General features: G+C 39.7%; 2 protein-coding genes and 2 non-coding genes across 5 annotated transcripts; all 4 read left to right on the forward strand.

Annotated features, from left to right (window-relative positions):
• The first annotated feature begins 94 nt into the window (after positions 1-94).
• dnajc18 (DnaJ (Hsp40) homolog, subfamily C, member 18) lies at positions 95-7,861 on the forward strand. The gene is made up of 8 exons (XM_026939026.3): positions 95-742; positions 1,985-2,189; positions 2,291-2,436; positions 2,763-2,975; positions 3,423-3,535; positions 4,112-4,221; positions 4,508-4,680; positions 6,451-7,861. The coding sequence occupies exons 1-8, from the start codon at positions 601-603 to the stop codon at positions 6,573-6,575; spliced, it is 1,227 nt and encodes a 408-aa protein (XP_026794827.2). The 5' UTR covers positions 95-600; the 3' UTR covers positions 6,576-7,861.
• Positions 7,862-8,816: 955 nt separating this feature from the next.
• On the forward strand, positions 8,817-8,889 carry trnaa-agc (transfer RNA alanine (anticodon AGC)). The gene has a single exon. It is a non-coding gene; the product is annotated as a tRNA-Ala (tRNA).
• A 618-nt stretch (positions 8,890-9,507) lies between these two features.
• trnaa-agc (transfer RNA alanine (anticodon AGC)) lies at positions 9,508-9,580 on the forward strand. The gene has a single exon. It is a non-coding gene; the product is annotated as a tRNA-Ala (tRNA).
• A 1,627-nt stretch (positions 9,581-11,207) lies between these two features.
• On the forward strand, positions 11,208-17,387 carry hnrnph1l (heterogeneous nuclear ribonucleoprotein H1, like). 2 transcript variants are annotated; one of them, XM_053240198.1, is made up of 11 exons: positions 11,208-11,341; positions 11,687-11,784; positions 11,909-12,064; positions 13,577-13,720; positions 14,103-14,241; positions 15,302-15,483; positions 15,885-15,997; positions 16,085-16,220; positions 16,312-16,392; positions 16,562-16,675; positions 16,818-17,387. In XM_053240198.1, the coding sequence occupies exons 2-11, from the start codon at positions 11,700-11,702 to the stop codon at positions 16,904-16,906; spliced, it is 1,239 nt and encodes a 412-aa protein (XP_053096173.1). In that variant the 5' UTR covers positions 11,208-11,341; positions 11,687-11,699; the 3' UTR covers positions 16,907-17,387. The 2 variants fall into 2 exon arrangements, with proteins under 2 accessions (XP_053096173.1, XP_026794510.1); XM_026938709.3 differs by having other exon boundaries at positions 16,562-16,660.
• Positions 17,388-18,124: the final 737 nt, after the last annotated feature.

Below are 18,124 nucleotides of genomic sequence, written 5' to 3' on the forward strand. Positions count from 1 at the left end.
AAAAGAAATGTTTCTAAATTCTTGACCCACTAAAAATGACATTGGAGCACATTGTGCAGTGTGAAACACCATATAAGGGCAATGATGGCGCTTTTCTATTGGTCCTTACTGTGCTTCCGGTTCCGGTTAGCAATGGCGGTTGCTAGCTACCGCTATTTAGACACTTGGTTGACTCGCTTATAACACGGTTATATTTTGAAAAAACAATATGTGACATTGAGTTTCAGAAATGATGTTTCTGGTAGCAGGTTATGTACGTGGGAATGAACTGTATGACAGCAACGGCAGTTAAAACGGTTGTAATGTTGCCGAAAAGCGGAAACTAACCTGCTACTCGCTAGATGTTATTAGCCTGTTAGCTATTTGGCGTCTTCACGCAAGAGTTATTGCTAGCGTCCACCTCCGTTACCTGGTGTAAATTTGCCTATTAACGTTTTTTGGTTTCGGCTTTAGTGCCGACATATGGGAAATAAAATTTTCCCAGTTTCCGTGTTGTAATTAGTGTTTGTTTATTTTTTTATTTTTTATTTATTTTGGCAGCCGGTCACTGCAGCTGTCACTCGGGTGTCCGTCAGTACCGTTATCTGAGCAGCTGTAGAGATGCCGTGGTTTGGATCTGATAAAGAAGAATCGGACAGACTGATAGAGAAAGCAAAGCTATGTCTAAGATCAGGACAGAAAGAGAAAGCCCTGCAGATGTTATATGAAGCACAGAAAATATACCCCAGCACCCGAGCCCGAGGTGAGTAACCTTAGGATTTAGATGCTGGCACTGAAATAGAAAGTGCAGTGTCGAGATATCACAGCATGTCTCAGGATCAGCGCTCGGCTCAGTTGTCCGTTTGGGTCTTGCAGTCTTGTTTTCCATTGCCAAACACTAGATTCCTAAGTGTTTGGTTAGTTATTCAGCTAGGATCCGTTGTATATTTAATCCCCCAGGGTAAATAAACTGGTACCTTTCCTAGTTAAATAAAATGAACTGGGAACTCTTAGGTAAGTAAACTAATCTAATAAACTCTCCTAGTTAAATAAAATAAACTGGTAACTCTTTTAGATGAGTAAACTAATCTAATAAACTCTCCTAGTTAAATAAAATAAACTGGGAACTCTTTTAGATGAGTAAATTAATCTAAAAACCCCCCTAGTTAAATAAAATGAATTCTTTTAGATAAGTAAACTAATCTAATAAACTCTCCTAAATAAACTGGGAACTCTTCCTAGGTAAATAAGCTGACTCAGTGTAGCAGTAAATACAAATAACATTTGTGCATTCGTGAATCTAATCCAGTTATATTCAAACATTAGCTTTTTCATTGTTAATAAGATGTGATCCTGGCCCGGTACTAACACCGTCCTAGTAACTGATCTGACTTTCTGCAAGTTCCCGTTACCAAGTTATGGCAAAATTCAGAGACAAGGTTGTCTCAGCATAACAATGGATCACATTAGAAAACATCAAACATCAGCCTTACACCAGCATTTCAGGCCCTGATATCCAATGCTCAGTATTTGATCCTTACATCCCTTCTTTCCATCCACTTAACCCAAAGCAGTTGTATCATCATAACAGCATTTTCTGTCAGTTTATAAAAAATGACATTTCACATTATACTAAAGCTACTAACTTTAGAAACCCATTCAATTTCAATTCAGTAATAGTATTTTATGTTTTTCAGCATAATGATTTTTTTAAAAAAATGAAAGTGCAGATATATGTCTATGTCATGGATCTTCGGAGAACCACAGATTTAGAGCTTGTTCAGCACGAATGTGTGCACAATTCAGTTTGTCAGCTATATCGTGTTGCTCTCATGGGGAAAAGCAACTGACTGACTTGCTGATTCAGCCATCACCTATCCAGACCTCTTTGGGTTTTGAGATGTCCTGTTTAGGTTAATATTGATATTTAAAAGGTAACACATCCCATGCACTTCATGTGACAAGCCATCACACTTATCCCATCTTCCTCTCCATCAACAATTAGTCCTCATTGATGCTATTGTGAAGAATGGGAGTGCAGCCGCCCCAGAAACTGAGCGTACATACACACCACCGCCCGGGTGGAGGAACACCGATGAGGACATCCCCGGCCGGAGGCAGCACCAGCGTTACAGCACAGGAGACGCTGGAGAGGCACCTTGTGATGACAAGAAGAGCTATACCGAAGAGCAGCGGCAGGGAGTCCTAAGGTTCCTTTAGCATCACACACTGAGATGATGTCATCAGACCCTATTCTGTAGTATTACTGTGTTTCATTAGTGACCCAGACCCTCTCTTTGTATACTGGCAGGATACAGAGATGTAAAGATTTCTATGAGATTCTGGGTGTGCCGAAGGATGCCAGTGATGAGGATCTGAAAAAGGCGTACCGCAAGCTTGCACTACGCTTTCACCCAGACAAGAACTGTGCTCCTGGGGCTACTGATGCTTTTAAAGGTACAGATCCACATTCAGCAATGCCGTTTGTTAACGTGTAGAGCTTTAAATACCCCGGCATTTCTTTTTACCACGGACAAGAACTCTGACTGCCTCAACAGGTGCTGCAGATAAAAATCAAGATAACATAATGCTGGAACATTCCTTTAACTCTATACAAGTCATTGACGTACATAGTAACATCAGGAACCACTTACATTTTATTTTATGTATAATGTATGATAAGAGATTGTATCAAATCCTGTTTGCTGCAAATTCCTTTTTTTGGCCATAGTCTTAGTTTTCCTGAACTAGCTGTGTCCTACACCTCTTGCACTTTTCGGCAGCTATTGGTAATGCCTACGCAGTGCTGAGTAACCCAGAGAAGAGGCAGCAATATGATCAATATGGAGAACAGGGTGCCGCAGAGACAGCTAGTCACTCCTCAGCCCAACCTCGTTACACTCACACACACCACCGAACCTTCCACAGGGACTTTGAGGCTGACATCTCACCAGAAGAGCTCTTCAACATCTTCTTTGGTGGCAGGTTTCCAACAGGTTAGTCCAAATGTATTAACTGGGTCCCATATTTATAACGTGCAATACAAGGTATATGATTACTTCTTTAGGATGTATGTACATACAGATATTTTTTAAAACTGACAGATGGATTAAGATCAGGGATGTTTTCGCTCAGGAAAGTATAACGTATTGAGTTACAACACCACTAACAGGACAAAAAATAAACTAGATTATACCACTAGAGGTCACAGCACCACATTTTATCTGCAGTGTAAGCATTACGTAAATTAAAAACGTCTTTTATATTAATGCAATTTTTACAGCAAAGGAATATTGTCTTTTTGTCTGAATAGACAGAATTTAAGGGTGTGTGTGTGTGTGTGTGTGTGTGTGTGTGTGTGTGTGTGTGTGTGTGCGCGCACATGCATTCAGATGCAGGAGATTTGTTCAATTTGTATTGAAATTTTTATTGCATTACTACAGGAAACATTCATGTATACACAAACAGAGGAGCTACGTATTCCCATTTCTACCAGCCACGCAGACGACGTGCGTATGAGAGACGGGAGGAGGAAGTACAGGAGAACCGCAGCCAGGTCAGTCACACTCCTTATCTTCACTCAGCTCCTTACCAACTGATCTCTATACTCTGCTTGTCACTGTATTTCCAAACCCAGTTCTCAGGTCTGCCAAACGGTCAACATTTTTGCTCTCACAGCTCTTAACCCACCTATATCCAAAGTTCAAATTATGCTAAACTTCCAGGGTCACATTACTGGGCCCAGTGTAGACATAACACTAGGCAGTGACATGTGATTTCTATTCTAAGTGACATTCCAGTGTGTAGACTGTTTGAAAACCTAATATATTTTCTAATAAAATGAATGACATGCCTCTGGCTTTAGAGGCACCCCGAGACCCCTCACAATTCAAATAGTGTTTGTACCAGGTGTTTGGTGCAAATTATTGGGTCAAGTGTATAAGGAGCTGTGACAGAGCAAAAATGTGAATAGTTTGGCAGTTTGAAAAGCAGTCCTAATCCAGGAATATTAACCCTACGTTTTTGTAAAATCAGTTATTATTTGTTGGTGTGTTATGCTTTTGTTTGTTTGTTTGTTTGTTTTTTGTTTGTTTTTTTAAAACTTATTTTATCCTGAATTTATTTTTTTCAGAATACATTCACAGCCTTCCTGCAGCTTCTGCCTGTCCTGGTGCTCATCCTCATCTCTGTAATAACCCAGCTGATGGCCACTAACCCCCCTTACAGCCTTTTCTACAAACCGTGAGTCTGATCTTTTCCTTAGACCTCACCCCAAGCAGTGACGATGGGAATACAGCATACATGTTTGATATAGACGTTGTAAATACAAATGTCAGGCTGGTATAGAGAGACTGATTGCTTATGAATTGTAACTGAAAAGGACTACAAATGCCATGAAGTATGGAAAAATCGTGGGATTGGGTTCTACGGTTATCATACTGTGAATTTTGCATACCATTCCAAACCATTGAGGAATGATTTGTTTTCAGTAGTGACCACACTGATAAAACGTCCTGTTGTCCTACAGGTCCATGGGTTTGGTGGTATCCAGGGAGACACAGCACATGGGTGTACAGTATTATGTGGATAAGAGCTTCGAGAAGGAATACCATGGGACGGCTCTGGATGAGCTGGAGAAGACCATAGAGAGTGACTACATAGACCATCTACAGAGCAGCTGCTGGAAAGAGAAGCAACAGAGTGAGTATGCTTGTCAGTACGTTCGTATAATCTAATTCTCTTCAGTTATTTGAGATGTGGTTGATGTATATTTCACTCTGATAACTTCATTCCTTCATTTAAAAAACAAAGTGAACTAACTTGATCTTTTATATGGCCAACATACAGGATTTAATGCTAGTTCACACACCACTAATGCTAGTTCACACAACCCAACACTCATAAACCAAGTACTGAGTAGCAGGGTATGCATGTGCATATGGATCCAGCTCCATCTTACAATACACTTATATATACTGTTATTCAACTGCATTGTTTATAATTGTTAATGCTTATTAAGCCATATAGGCTAATACCATAATTTCACATAGCACTGACAGTCGTACTGAATATGGTTTATCACATCACATGGGCCTGTAGTTACTGTTAAATTGTGATGTTGAATGTATGAGTGTAAAGGATCCCTAATGTGGGGGAATGAGGAGGCAGGAGGCAGGCTGGGTTTGACCCCACAAAGGGGCTTTTATTTTTATTTTCCCTTTTTTCTGACTCACCTTTCAGCAGTGCAATTTTTAATCTCCTGCACATAAACACACGTGCGTGCGCAACACACCAAGCTCTCTTCTCTCCAGCTCTCGAGGCACTCTTTTCTCTCCTCTATTTCCTTGCCACTGCTCACTGCAACACAGAACATTCATTAATGGAATTCTCCACAGGTGTGCATTCCTTACCGCTCACCTTCTCCGATTCCGCCCCCATTCACAAACCGGCGCTCGATCACACCCCCACCTCCACAATGAGGTTATTCTATGACATCAGTTTTTGTTAGCACGCATCCTTTGTGTACCAGACTAAAGAACCTGGTCCACATGCATTGCATATGAGCCCAGAGGCAACATGTTATGCAACTGGTACAGATGTGTTGGAAATTGGGAGAGAGCAAAAATGTGGACTGTCTGAGAGACTGAACTGGAACACAGTGCTCTAAGTGAGGAATAACATGAAACAGACTGTGCTGTTATATGAAAAAAATGCATGGGGGGGATTGCTGCGGCACGAGGTGGAAGCAGAGTCTGCTACCACCCCCTTGAATAGCATGGTCTAGAGTGTGTTATTCCAATTACACTACAGCGATTTGCCAGTGATAACAATGTTTAATTTATTAATGAATGACCTATTGATTTAATGTTGTGGAATGTCCCAGAGACACGTTAGTTCTTGTTCTCAATAATGTTAAAGCTGTGATAAACAGTCTGTCCCTCACCAGCCCCCCTCCCCTCTCTCTTTCTCTCTCTCTCTCTCTCTCTCTCGCTCTCTTTCTTTCTCTCTCACTCACTTTTTTTCTCTCTCGAAGTCAACAAGACAAAACAAAACAAAAAAAACATCTTTTCATGTTACCAAGAAACCCGCAAATCCCTCTGCCCTAAAGACATTTCCATGGTGGAAACTGTTAAAAAGTGCTGACACTGGAGACTCCTTCCAAAAAAAATGCATTAATATAAACCTTGCAGCCAGCACTACTGTCAGACTTGGTGTTATAGAAAATTAAATGACTTCTGACCAATCAGAATGTAGAAGAATTCAACAGTGCTGTGGTATAAATAAATTTAGTATCATTATAATTGTGGCTCTGCTGTATAAACCGAATAGCACTAATAAATGGATTGGAATGGAATGGTATTGGTTCTCAGACACATTCATGGTTTGAGTTAATAACAGCCAGTTTATGTGTGCCAACCAGTTAGCAAGCCATGTCCTATACTAACTGTGTGGAATTTGTGTATCTCTCAGAGTCGGACCTGGCTAACCTGGGTCAGCTTTATCGTGATGAGCGGCTGAAGCAGAAAGCCGAGACCATGAAGCTGGACCACTGCGAGAAGCTGCACCGCTTTGTGGGCCGCCAGAGGGGCAATTAAAGGAGGATGTCCTCTACCAGACAACATGGTCTTACTCAGACATAAAAAGTTTTAGTGTCTGTGATTAATCTTTGCAGTGATTAATCACTTTATTTAGAGAGAGAGAGAGAGAGAGAGAGAGAGAGAGAGAGAGAGAGAGTGTTTATTGGAAATGTGGTGCCTTTTAGCCCTGCTGAACAGGTAAAGGCACCAGCATGCCAGAATGCACTGGAGCTGCTGGAAATGATCAATTCGGTCAGCTTTTTGCGACAATGAAACGTAGCCTCGTCGCAGAGGACATGTTTTTGTGTATTTGTGCCAGAGCTGGGTTTTACTTCCTTACATTAAGGAATTTAGGCTCCAGGTGCACTAATACTTAGATTCTTCTGTACACACTCTTATTTAAGTTAAAAATGCCTGAGTTTTAATAGTATAGTACGTAGTCAATAGAAAATAATTTAACTTATTTCATTGATTCATCCTATTTATTTTTCTTATGTGCACTGAGTTAATCAAGCTGAAGACGTTTAATTTGAACACTAGGATTTTTTTTTTCATGCTGACCTAAAAAAAATACGAATGCAAAATACACAGCCCCAAACCACTGCTTATAAAAGCTCTTCCAGTTTTGAGCGAGGTGTCCACATAAAGGTGAAATTACTTTATTAGATTTACTTTCCTAAGTGATGCATTAATTGATGCTTAATGCTTGGTGTCACAGGGCATTAGTATTTAATAGTCTTTTGTGTTGGGAAGAGAAAACGTGTCATTTTTATGCTTTATGCTTTGAAAACCTTGCTAAAAGCCATTACATTAGTCATAATTTTTAGAGATAATAATTTTAGAGAAATGTTATGTTTTTTCTTTTTTTTTTTTTAGTTGCATGCAGTCCAGTGGGAGTTTTATTTTGCTTTGTGTTGCACACAGTGATCAACGCAGCAGGTTTAATTTAGACGTCATGCTTTTCATCTAAATTAACTGCAAACTGTTACTGTTTGAATTGTAGACATGCTAATATCTTGTACCTCATGTTAAATTAACACTAGTTCTGAAATTCTGAATGTGAAAACCTGTTTAACCCGGCACACAGTAGGGCCTGACAGCCATGCTGAATGCTCAGCAGTGTAACACACAGTTCATGTCAGGAACTGAAGTGAGTATTATTAGGAATGGAGAATTAACAGAACTCAGGTGAGTTGTAGCAGTGATGTCACTCCTTAGCCAGACCGGTGTGTTTGGTTAGTTGGCGCTGAGTGAGATTTTGTGCTGGTTTAATAAAACACTAAACATTCTCCTCTTCTCCTGAATTCTACAATAAAAAATTCCATGTGATTCTTCTAATAACCATTGCAATATCACTCTGCCATGAAGTTGTAGTAAAAAAAAAAAAAAAACATGATAAAGGTTTTCCTGTTCATGACCAACTCCAAGGTTCCTCATCTCGCTGATTGGGGAATGTCTTGTAGTAAGCTTTGCAGAGCCAGTGAGAGAATATATATTCACCTAGACTTGCATTCAATCATGAAAATGCTTCAATCATCAAAGAAACTTCACCAGTTCTACTGACTGGTGGGAAATTCCTGCTGTCAAACACTGTGTAAACCACATGATGAGTTTATGTCCCAACTTGGGATGACGCATCACTCAAGAACTCTACCGTCATTCAAAACAGAGAAGACAAGGCCATCTGTGCTAAAGAGGGAAAAACATCTCTGAACAGAAGGTGAGATCTGCAATACCACCTGGCATGACTACCCTGTGGTTTCACGCCAGCTTACACCTCCAGATCCTGGGATCAGGTTTCGCTCATGATATCATAGGGGTGACACACTATTTAATAGCCAGTGATTCCCCACTAATTCAACTGATTAGAAACATTTTCATGACTGGAGTATTAGTCCAATCACTAAGACTCAGTATGAGAATCCAGAAACACATCTTAACTCATCTAAGGGTCTGTATTCGTTGCAAACCTCAATGAATCTCTCATGTGCAAACAGCAAGGCTATAGGAATCTCATTCTATGTTGCACATGAAAAGACAGTTGTAAGGGCAGCCACAAAGAGGCAAACATGCATCTACACTAAGTAGATGAGCAGGAAAGAGTAAGACAGATAGAGAGGGAAACAAAGACGACAGAAGTGTCCATGCATTCCTGCCAGACCTATCTGACAGCTGCATATTAAATAAGCATGTAGTCGTCAGACTGTCAAGTGCATGTCAGGCTTGTACATTGACTGTGACAGCTAGTCGGCTAGCAGTGGGGGATTAGCTCAAATGGTAGAGCGCTCGCTTAGCATGCGAGAGGTAGCGGGATCGATGCCCGCATCCTCCAATAATGCTTTTCTTCAGGAACTTTTCTAGTGAGCAAGATTCTTATTACCGAAGTATCTCAAGAACGAGTGGTTAAATGGTATTTGTAGTATTTTTATGGCATTATTATTGTAACCACTAGATGAGCAGGGGTTCAATTGTGCGTTCAATACTAATGTTAAATCAGTCGGGAAATCGTATACCGCGGCAAAACGTTTTATTTTCGATATTCGTCTATTGGCACTAATAATTTTCGTAATAGTACTACCGGTATATTTCTTTCTAGACCATGCGTACATCAGTATACACGCAATTGCTTTCCTCTAAGTCTCTCAAAGTCATTTGAAAATATGTTGTTTTTCCTTTTAACAATAGAAATAGACAGCTTTGGGGGGGGATGCCAGTAGTGTAAACACATTATTTGTTTACTTGGAGCTATAGGGAGGAGTTTATGTTTCAACTGTACATAAACTAAAAATATACCAAATGAGCTACAAAACAAAAGCCACTTTGCTCCTTGCAGGTTTGCATCTATACATAAATGGATTTAAAATACTACTACTAATAATAAGAAGAAAAAGGCTAAGAAAATTGTAGGTGTGTTTGATATCTGTATTGAGGGAGTGGTATTCGTACGGAAGGGGGATTAGCTCAAATGGTAGAGCGCTCGCTTAGCATGCGAGAGGTAGCGGGATCGATGCCCGCATCCTCCAGATACGCTTTTCCTCCAACATAAAATATAAACATCACAATGAATGTCAGCTGTGCGTTTACACGAGTACATTTTCACAAATAAACGTGCATTACGCTAAACATAACGACAGTACATAATGTGCCCTTTAGATGGCGCTCGGGCATCACATAATCTACAGCTCACACGCACAGAAATTAACAAAGAATATGAATCACCTCTTCGACTAAACATTATTCTACTTAATTATAAGTGCAGTAAGTGCAGCTGTCATACCATTAGAAACATTTCGAAACAATGAATTACTTAAGAATTTAGTCACATGAAGTGCAACATACTACAAGACTCTGGTATACACGTTTCTACCACGCAGTAATCAATAATAATTAAATAAATAAATTTATTAATAAATTAATAAAATTAGTCTATAAATAATTACACATTTGAAAACCCTAACCCTAAAGCTACTGCGAGCTCCGACGCTATTCAAGACGATTGGATTCACTTTGGTGTAGATACAAGGTAGATGTACCTAATAAATTGGCCACTGAATGCAGGGGCACAATCTGGGAGAATATTACCTAAATATAATATTCTGTAATAAACCAGAAACAGGGTTCGTTTGGAAAGTCAAGTAAAACTCCAGAACTGAGTGCGTCTGCGTATTTGGTATTTTATTACCAGAGCCAGTGCAGTAGGGGCGCTGTGCAGTGGGGGCCGCTGTGCGGCAGGGGGCGCTGTGCAGTGGGGGCGCTGTGCGGTAGGGGGCGCTGTGCGGTAGGGGCCGCTGTGCGGTAGGGGGCGCTGTGCGGTAGGGGGCGCTGTGCGGTAGGGGGCGCTGTGCAGTAGGGGGCGCTGTGCAGTAGGGGCGCTGTGCAGTGGGGGCGCTGTGCGGTAGGGGGCGCTGTGCGATAGAGGTCCCCAAAGGCTCATGAGAATTCTGCACAAATGGCAATATATTTACAGCAGGATTCCATGGACTTTTTGCTCATTATATTGTTGTGTGGTGAACAGACATTACAAAATAAAACATGGATGTTTCTTTGATGAGCTCAGAGGTGTGCTGTGATTGGCCAGGAGTGCCTTTGATTAGAGCCGGGCTTGTTTGCTCTTTCTGAGTATCCCGGAAGTTTTCTATGCGTCACTCGACCATAATGTTTCACTCCGTGAATTTTTACCTGCATTTCTAACCCAAACATTTGTAGAACATCATATTTACACGTTTTTTTCAGGTATTACACGTTCAGGATGAGCTTCCGCTGCCGCGGATTTCATTCCATAACGCTCAGTCTCCAGGCAACCGCGCGCTCAGGAGTGATATTGCGCATGCGCTGTTCATGCTCTGCGCAAAACTGTTCCAAGTTCAGAACCTAACATAACACAAAACCACTACACACACCAATTTGCCCCAAGTTCTGTAATAATATATTCAAAATAAAATAAGTAAAAAAGGAGGCACTGAAGCCCTACTCAAGTGTTTTGTGGTCTGTTGTATAACCATCCATAAGGGGCCACTTTATTTTAATAATAAAGCATACTGCAGCATTTCTGAGAACTTTTAGCTTATATATATATATATATATATATATATATATATATATATATATATACACACACAGTAGATACAGATGTTGGTGTTTTTTGTTTTTTTTTTTTTCCTCGAGCTGGCTCAGAGAGTCGGCTCGTTCTGGACCTACTGAAGGCGTAGAAGAAGAAGAGCCGCTCTAACCGGAAGTGGTGCCTGGGTGGAAGTCGAGCACGCTGAATATCTGAGAACAGAAAGGTAGTTTTTTTTTTTTATATATCACATCATATTTACTGGTAGTAGTATCGTAAAGATATATTTTAAAAAATATATACATATGGTCTTGAACCGGCGTAGTTTTTTTTCAAGACACCAGCAGTGCGGGTTTTTTTTTCTTTCTTTTTCCGTTTTCGAGGCCTGGCTTTTGTTTACTGGTTAGCGCCATTTGCTTTCTGGCCTTTGTTCTGTTGATGTTAGCCGCCTTAGCACTTCTAACCCAACCTTTCTAGCTTGTTGCTTTACTTAGCCATGCTTAATTTTGTATAGTCGTGGAAAATGCAGTGTTGTAGTTGTGTGACTTAGCGGTGTTGTATTTGATGCCAGCGTTGTGGGAATCATGGCTGAAGATGAGGGATTTGTGGTGAGAGTTCGGGGTCTGCCCTGGTCCTGCTCTGTGGATGAAGTGGCCAGATTCTTTTCAGGTAACGATGTGGAAATGACTGTGAACTATCAGTATACACTTTTTAACCATTAACCAGTCAGTTTTATCTTTTTTTTAAAAGTCTTTTATCCGTGTTTAAATTGTGTTTGACAACATATTTTCAGATTGTAAAGTCGCTAATAATGGGACGAGCATCCACTTCACCTACACCCGAGAAGGCAGACCCAGTGGAGAGGCGTTTGTGGAGCTGGAGTCAGAGGATGACCTAAAGATTGCTCTCAAAAAAGACAGAGAAACAATGGGACACAGATATGTGGAAGGTATTTGCAAATTTGCAGAATCTTTTTACATCTTTATATATACAGAAGGAAATAAGGATGAAAGGACTTAATTGTTATTCTTTTTTAGAAAGATAATTTTGAATGATTTTCTCAAAAAACAAAATCTAACAATAAAAATCTCAACATTTACCTCAGTGTTATAAGCGTTGAGAGGGAGCAGCTGAGAGGAAAGATGCCACGCCGAGCCAAAAGAAAACTAACTAGTGTTAGATTTAAGTGCGTAATGTGCAGTGCTGCTTAGTTTACAGTTATGGCACTTGGCAGACGCCCTTATCCAGAGCAACTTAGATTTATCTCATTTTATACAACTGAGCAGTGGAGGGTTAAGGGCCTTGCTCAAGGGCCCAGCAGTGGCAGCTTAGTAGTGCTGGGATTTGAACTCACAACATTCTGGTCAACAGTCCCACATTTTAACCACTGAGTTACCACTGCCCTTAAATTAAATTAGAATAGGTTGGATAGTTGTTTGGTTTGCAATTCCATGTTTTTTTTTTTGTTTGTTTGTTTTGTTTTGTTTTGTTTTTCTTTCTCCTCTGTGTGTTTGATAGCTGTAATGTATGATAACGTTACAAACATGCTAGGAGTGGGAAGAAGAGTGAAAATGTAACGTGTTTAGTAGAGGATCGCACAGATGAAGGGTTTTCAGTGTAGTCCGCATCTCCTGAGCAGAGAAATGCGTGTTGCTCTGATATGATTTAGGGGGTTGTTTCATTTTTATTTTTTTCTCATGATATTTCAACCGGACACAAAACGGAGAACCACTGGATTAAGGAACTTGGATCAGGTTCAGAATGAAAAGGTAGACTGTAGTAGATCAGTGTTTTGAAAAATTAAATGGTGAGGTAAATATATGTTTATCATATGTGTACATTTATCATTACATAAAGTATACACCGTGAATAACCATGCCACCATAATAACCCTACTAGTGAGGCAAAACCCATTCAAGGAATTGAGCTTTTATGTGATACAAGACTGAATTTAAACCAGTTAGAGGAAAAACTCACATTTTCCACCATAATTTCACTGCACGTGAGTGAACCATTGACAAGAAGTTCAGCATTTGAAACTTATACTGGAAACTCAAAAGTTACAATTGAATAAATTGTATAAGTATAAAGTATAAGGTCAGTTTTTAAATTTCATCAATAAATGCTTAAATCATATAATTTGTAATTCAGGATTACAATTATTATACTGTTGCAATAAAGATATCCTGAGACAAACTTTGAGTCTCTGAAAGTAGTTGTAAACCGTAGTGTAATCAAGGTTACTTGCTTTCCTTAACTGGATAGTAACACATCTATAAATTCCTGCCTGTGAAAAAGTAGTCCCAATTTCACAATTTCCAGTCTTAATTGTGTCGTTTTTGGAAACATCTGCACTCGTTATTCATGTTTTTCCATTTGTCACCTGTTTTATATGTTAGGTGTGAATATCTCCCTGCCCTGCTGTCTTGTTGCATTAAGGAAACATTTTCTTTTCTAACAGTATTTAAATCCAATAACGTGGAGATGGACTGGGTTCTTAAGCACACCGGTCCAAATGGTCCAGAGACAGAAGGAGACGGACTGGTGCGACTGCGTGGCCTGCCTTTCGGCTGTAGCAAGGAGGAGATTGTCCAGTTCTTCTCGGGTATGTCCCGCTGTCGCTGTTGAACATGACTGAATATTTAGCACTTGTTAATGGTAGCGAGCAGTGTTTGATATAACTTACATATAGATGCATATTTGACCATTTGCATGTTTTAACTCCTTGAATTTTAAGTTTTATTTTCCGGATGCCAGCTGTTGATCTGGACAAACATTCATAATATCAATCAAAACACAATTCAAAATGTTAGGTTGTCTGATCAAACTGGTAGAACCAGCTAATAATGTCAGTGTGTATGGTTTATTATTATCATTATTTATTATTAATATTATTATTTTGTCAGAAACATGAAAAGTAAGAACCGTGTGAATGGGCATGTGATTTAATGTGTCCCCCGCTGGGGTTATCTGTCCTTGGGTTGAAGGGTTGGAAATCGTGCCAAATGGGATAACATTGCCGGTGGACTACATGTGGAGGAGTACGGGGGAGGCCTTCGTGCAGTTTGCTTCACAGGAAATAGCTGAAAAGGCTCTAAAGAAACACAAGGAAAGAATAGGGCACAGGTGGGGATGGTTGGCGGGTTCAGCTGCTTTTCTTGTGGAATTCACTGACTTCAGTCATGATGCCTGTTTGCCAGACACAGATTAAGCCAAGCCTATGACTAAAGTGCTCTTGGTGAAGGTAAGTCAGAACCTTGACTTAACCTGTGCCTGGAAAACTGGTCAGCACTGTGTTAACACTATACACAATTAACCCACACAAGTGTCATGGACATGCACACGTCTCCAGAAGAGGAATTTCACCACATTCATGGGTTGTATCTTTTTTTTATTTTTTCTTTGGTTTGCATATCTTCAACTATTCTGATTAGTGGTTAGTTGAAATCTTTTTATGATGTCTAAAGTCTGTTATTTATGTGCACTTACGATTCTGTTTACTTGTGGCTATTATAAATTATGTTTTAAAGAAATACCACACTTAAAGCTCTTGATGCCAGTTGCTTGTTTTAGTTAGACTGCGTCTCTTTGTTTTGTCTCCTTACCAACATACTACAACATCCTTTGCAGACAGAAAGCCTAGACGTGAATAAAAAACGCAAATAAAAACATTTCCACGTTAGTTTGGTGAAACTTTTTTTTTTTTTGGTTTCTTGCAGTTCATGTGTCAAAGGCAGAACAACCCAATTTTGGTCAAAACCTGATTTTTTTTTCGGGGGGCCGTTTGCCAGAATTCAGCTGATAAATTCAGTGATATCCAAAGGGTTTTCCCAAACTACCATACATTCGTAAGAAGTCTTTGTGCAATGCACAGAATTCTTTAAACACACCTCTAAATCTCTGGACATTAAATGAAAAGACTTGCATTTTTATTTGGCTAAGATGAAAGAAATAGAAGGGCTGCAAAATGGCTCTTCTGAATGATGCATTCCTTGAAATCTGGAGATGTTTTGTGCAAAAGGTGGTATTCAGAGGCTTATTGTACTCTCACTTCAACCAGCAAGAAATAGTTCTGACAGATCAAGGTCCAAAGGGCCAGTGTATTTATAAAGCTTTTAACTGTGTCTAGCCTGAGTTTGTATTAAAACAGGAAATGTAGCACTAACATATTTCTGTGGACGTGTAGGTACATTGAGATCTTCAAGAGCAGCCGTGCTGAAGTGCGCACTCATTACGAGCCTCCTCGTAAAGGCATGAGCATGCAGAGACCCGGCCCGTACGACAGGCCCAGTGGGGGCGGTCGTGGCTATAACAGCATGAGCAGAGGAGGTTCCTTCGACAGAACACGACGTGGAGGATATGGAGGAGGTGTGATTATTTTGATTTGTGGAATTTGTCCATAACTCACTTGCATTGAAGTTTTACAGTGTTTTATGTGATTCTATTCATATATATATATATATATATATATATATATATATAATGTATATATATATGTGTGTGTGTGTGTATATATATATAATATATATATATATATATATATATATATATAATGTATATATATATGTCTATATATATATATATGTCTATGTGTGTGTGTGTGTATATATATACACACACATACACATATATGTATGTGTATATATATATATATATATATATACACACACACACACACACACACACACATACATACATACATAAAAGCAGGTACTATAATTATTTGTTCTTTTTCCCAATTTATGCTAACGAATTTTTCCTTCCTTCAGGAATGTCAGATGGACACTACCGAGATGGTGGTTCCAACTTTTCAAGCACAACTGGCCACTGCGTTCACATGAGAGGGCTGCCATACCGCGCCACAGAAAACGACATCTACACTGTAAGGATGTGTGCACACATGATATCGTAGCATTATTTTCATTACTGAGAAAATGTACTTACATGATATTTATTTTGTGCCTCGCAGTTCTTCTCTCCTCTGAACCCCGTGCGCGTACACATCGAGGTGGGTCCAGACGGGCGCGTGACCGGAGAAGCTGATGTGGAGTTTGCCACACACGAGGACGCTGTGGCTGCCATGTCCAAGGATAAGGCCAATATGCGTACGTACTGCTGAAATAGACCCGGATTTAGATAGAAATGGATTTGTGCCTGTTTTTAGTTTGGCTTATCGATTTCCTTTTATGTTTCCAGAGCATCGCTACGTCGAGCTTTTCCTAAACTCAACAGAAAGGGGCAGTAATGGTGGATATGGAGGCCACATGGGAGGCATGGGTAAGTTGCTGTGTAGATAGACCTGAGTGTTTTGCTAGCATCATTAGTTTGTACATTATTAGAGGGGATTCTGTTTTTGCCGATGATGGGTGTGGTTATAATTAGTAAGACTGTTTATTAAAATATGACCCAGAACTTTCGTTTTGTTTTTAAATTCTATTTATTTTAGGTAATCAGTCGTCCTATGGCCATGGCGGTCAGAATATGGGAGGTGGCTATGGAGGAGGCTATAATAACCAGTCCAGTATGGGGGGATACAACGACTACGGTAAGCGTCAACTATGTAAGGATCTTTCCAATAAACACAACAAATTATTTTAAACAGCCAATCAGAATGTAGTATTTTCTAAAGATTTGGTTTAACCAGCAATATTATGTGCTGCTTTGACGTATCATTCCCTTTGTGTGCTTTCCTCTCCTATCAGGTAACCAGAACAGCAGTTATTACGGTGGCAGTCGTGGCTCCATGGGCATGAACGGTGGCATGAGCATGGGCGGAGGCTGGGGCATGTGAGAGCTTTCGTGACACAGCCACCAAGGCCATAAAGAGACATTTTGGGAAAAGAAACGTGCCAGAATGGCTATAGATTTTGTTCTTTGTGAGGAGTGAGGAAAGGACCGGACCCTTTCCTGTCCCTCCGTTTTTGAGTGTTCACACTGCAATCAGTGTCTCCATCCTTGTATTGTGAATCTGCCAAAACAGTAGGCTACAGTGGGGTTCATGCTCTAACCCTTGAGCCAAGTTTATGCTTGTAAATATTATCATTCCTGTCTAGTACAGAGGCTGTAGAATGCCTTCAGCATATCTGCTTTGACTGTGGGTTTTTATAATGTGAAGATTGTGAATTTTTTAAAAAAAATAATAATAAACTGGAAAAATCTCTTTTGGCCAAATTTGATATAAACCAAGATCTTTTAATTTTTGAGTTGTAGGCATGTCTTCCTTTCCCATAGTCTGTCACTGATTTCTCAAATAAACTTGTTTGTGGTTATAACTGAGTCTGCGTGTGTTGTATAGCAGCTGAGAGGAATGATGTCAGTTACCTTTCACCTCTGGATTTCAAGACAAATCGTTGCCTGCTCATGGAGCTTTGTTGTGGCAGCCTTAATTAAATGACTAATTAAGTAAGAGGCACCAGCTGTAACTTTAAGTTTGCAGACATGGGAAAATCTTAAGAATGGAGGGCTTTGTGATTTCTCTGTAACATGATAAGCTGCAATTTTTTGTCATTAACTCTAAGAGAGAAGAAAGATGGATGCTGCTATAACATAACCATAACAGGACCTAAATATTACAACAAACAGTTATTCTTTACTGAATAAAAAATGGACAATCTCTGTGCTATAAGAGGAATAAAGCACTCTGGGACATGCTTTTATAGAAATAAATGAGTTTGTTGATTATTTTCCTGTAACAGCACAGCCATCATATTTTATTCCTTAGAATGAAAGTTATTAATATTTGAGGCAACAGGTTAGCAAGGCCATGCATTATATGGAAAATCACATTTACAGAGTTGATCCTGTAATGTAGCCTAGAGAGGTTCATTCTTTATCTCATGGCCTCACTATCTGAATTCTCAGGGGTCAGTTCTTTTTTTTTATATATATATGCAATAAGTTGTTGGACCCATCAGATCACATTTAATAGTGCTACACTCATGACACAACTTTTTCTCCATCTATCTTCCAAATCTCAAAAAAGATACCAGCTGCCTTCCTGACATGTCTG

This window comes from Pangasianodon hypophthalmus, chromosome 15 (genome assembly GCF_027358585.1).
Source record: "Pangasianodon hypophthalmus isolate fPanHyp1 chromosome 15, fPanHyp1.pri, whole genome shotgun sequence".
Lineage (NCBI taxonomy): Eukaryota > Metazoa > Chordata > Actinopteri > Siluriformes > Pangasiidae > Pangasianodon > Pangasianodon hypophthalmus.

What these genes read in the sequence shown, in the direction of transcription:
- dnajc18 (XM_026939026.3), top strand. Translation starts at nt 601, where the DNA reads ATGCCGTGGTTTGGATCTGATAAAGAAGAATCGGACAGACTGATAGAG. An exon ending in CCCCAGCACCCGAGCCCGAG is followed by an intron (nt 743 to 1,984) that starts GTGAGTAACCTT and finishes ATCAACAATTAG; the next exon opens with TCCTCATTGATGCTATTGTG. An exon ending in TACAGCCTTTTCTACAAACC is followed by an intron (nt 4,222 to 4,507) that starts GTGAGTCTGATC and finishes GTTGTCCTACAG; the next exon opens with GTCCATGGGTTTGGTGGTAT.
- hnrnph1l (XM_053240198.1), top strand. Translation starts at nt 11,700, where the DNA reads ATGGCTGAAGATGAGGGATTTGTGGTGAGAGTTCGGGGTCTGCCCTGG. An exon ending in AAGGAAAGAATAGGGCACAG is followed by an intron (nt 14,242 to 15,301) that starts GTGGGGATGGTT and finishes GTGGACGTGTAG; the next exon opens with GTACATTGAGATCTTCAAGA. An exon ending in ACGTGGAGGATATGGAGGAG is followed by an intron (nt 15,484 to 15,884) that starts GTGTGATTATTT and finishes TCCTTCCTTCAG; the next exon opens with GAATGTCAGATGGACACTAC.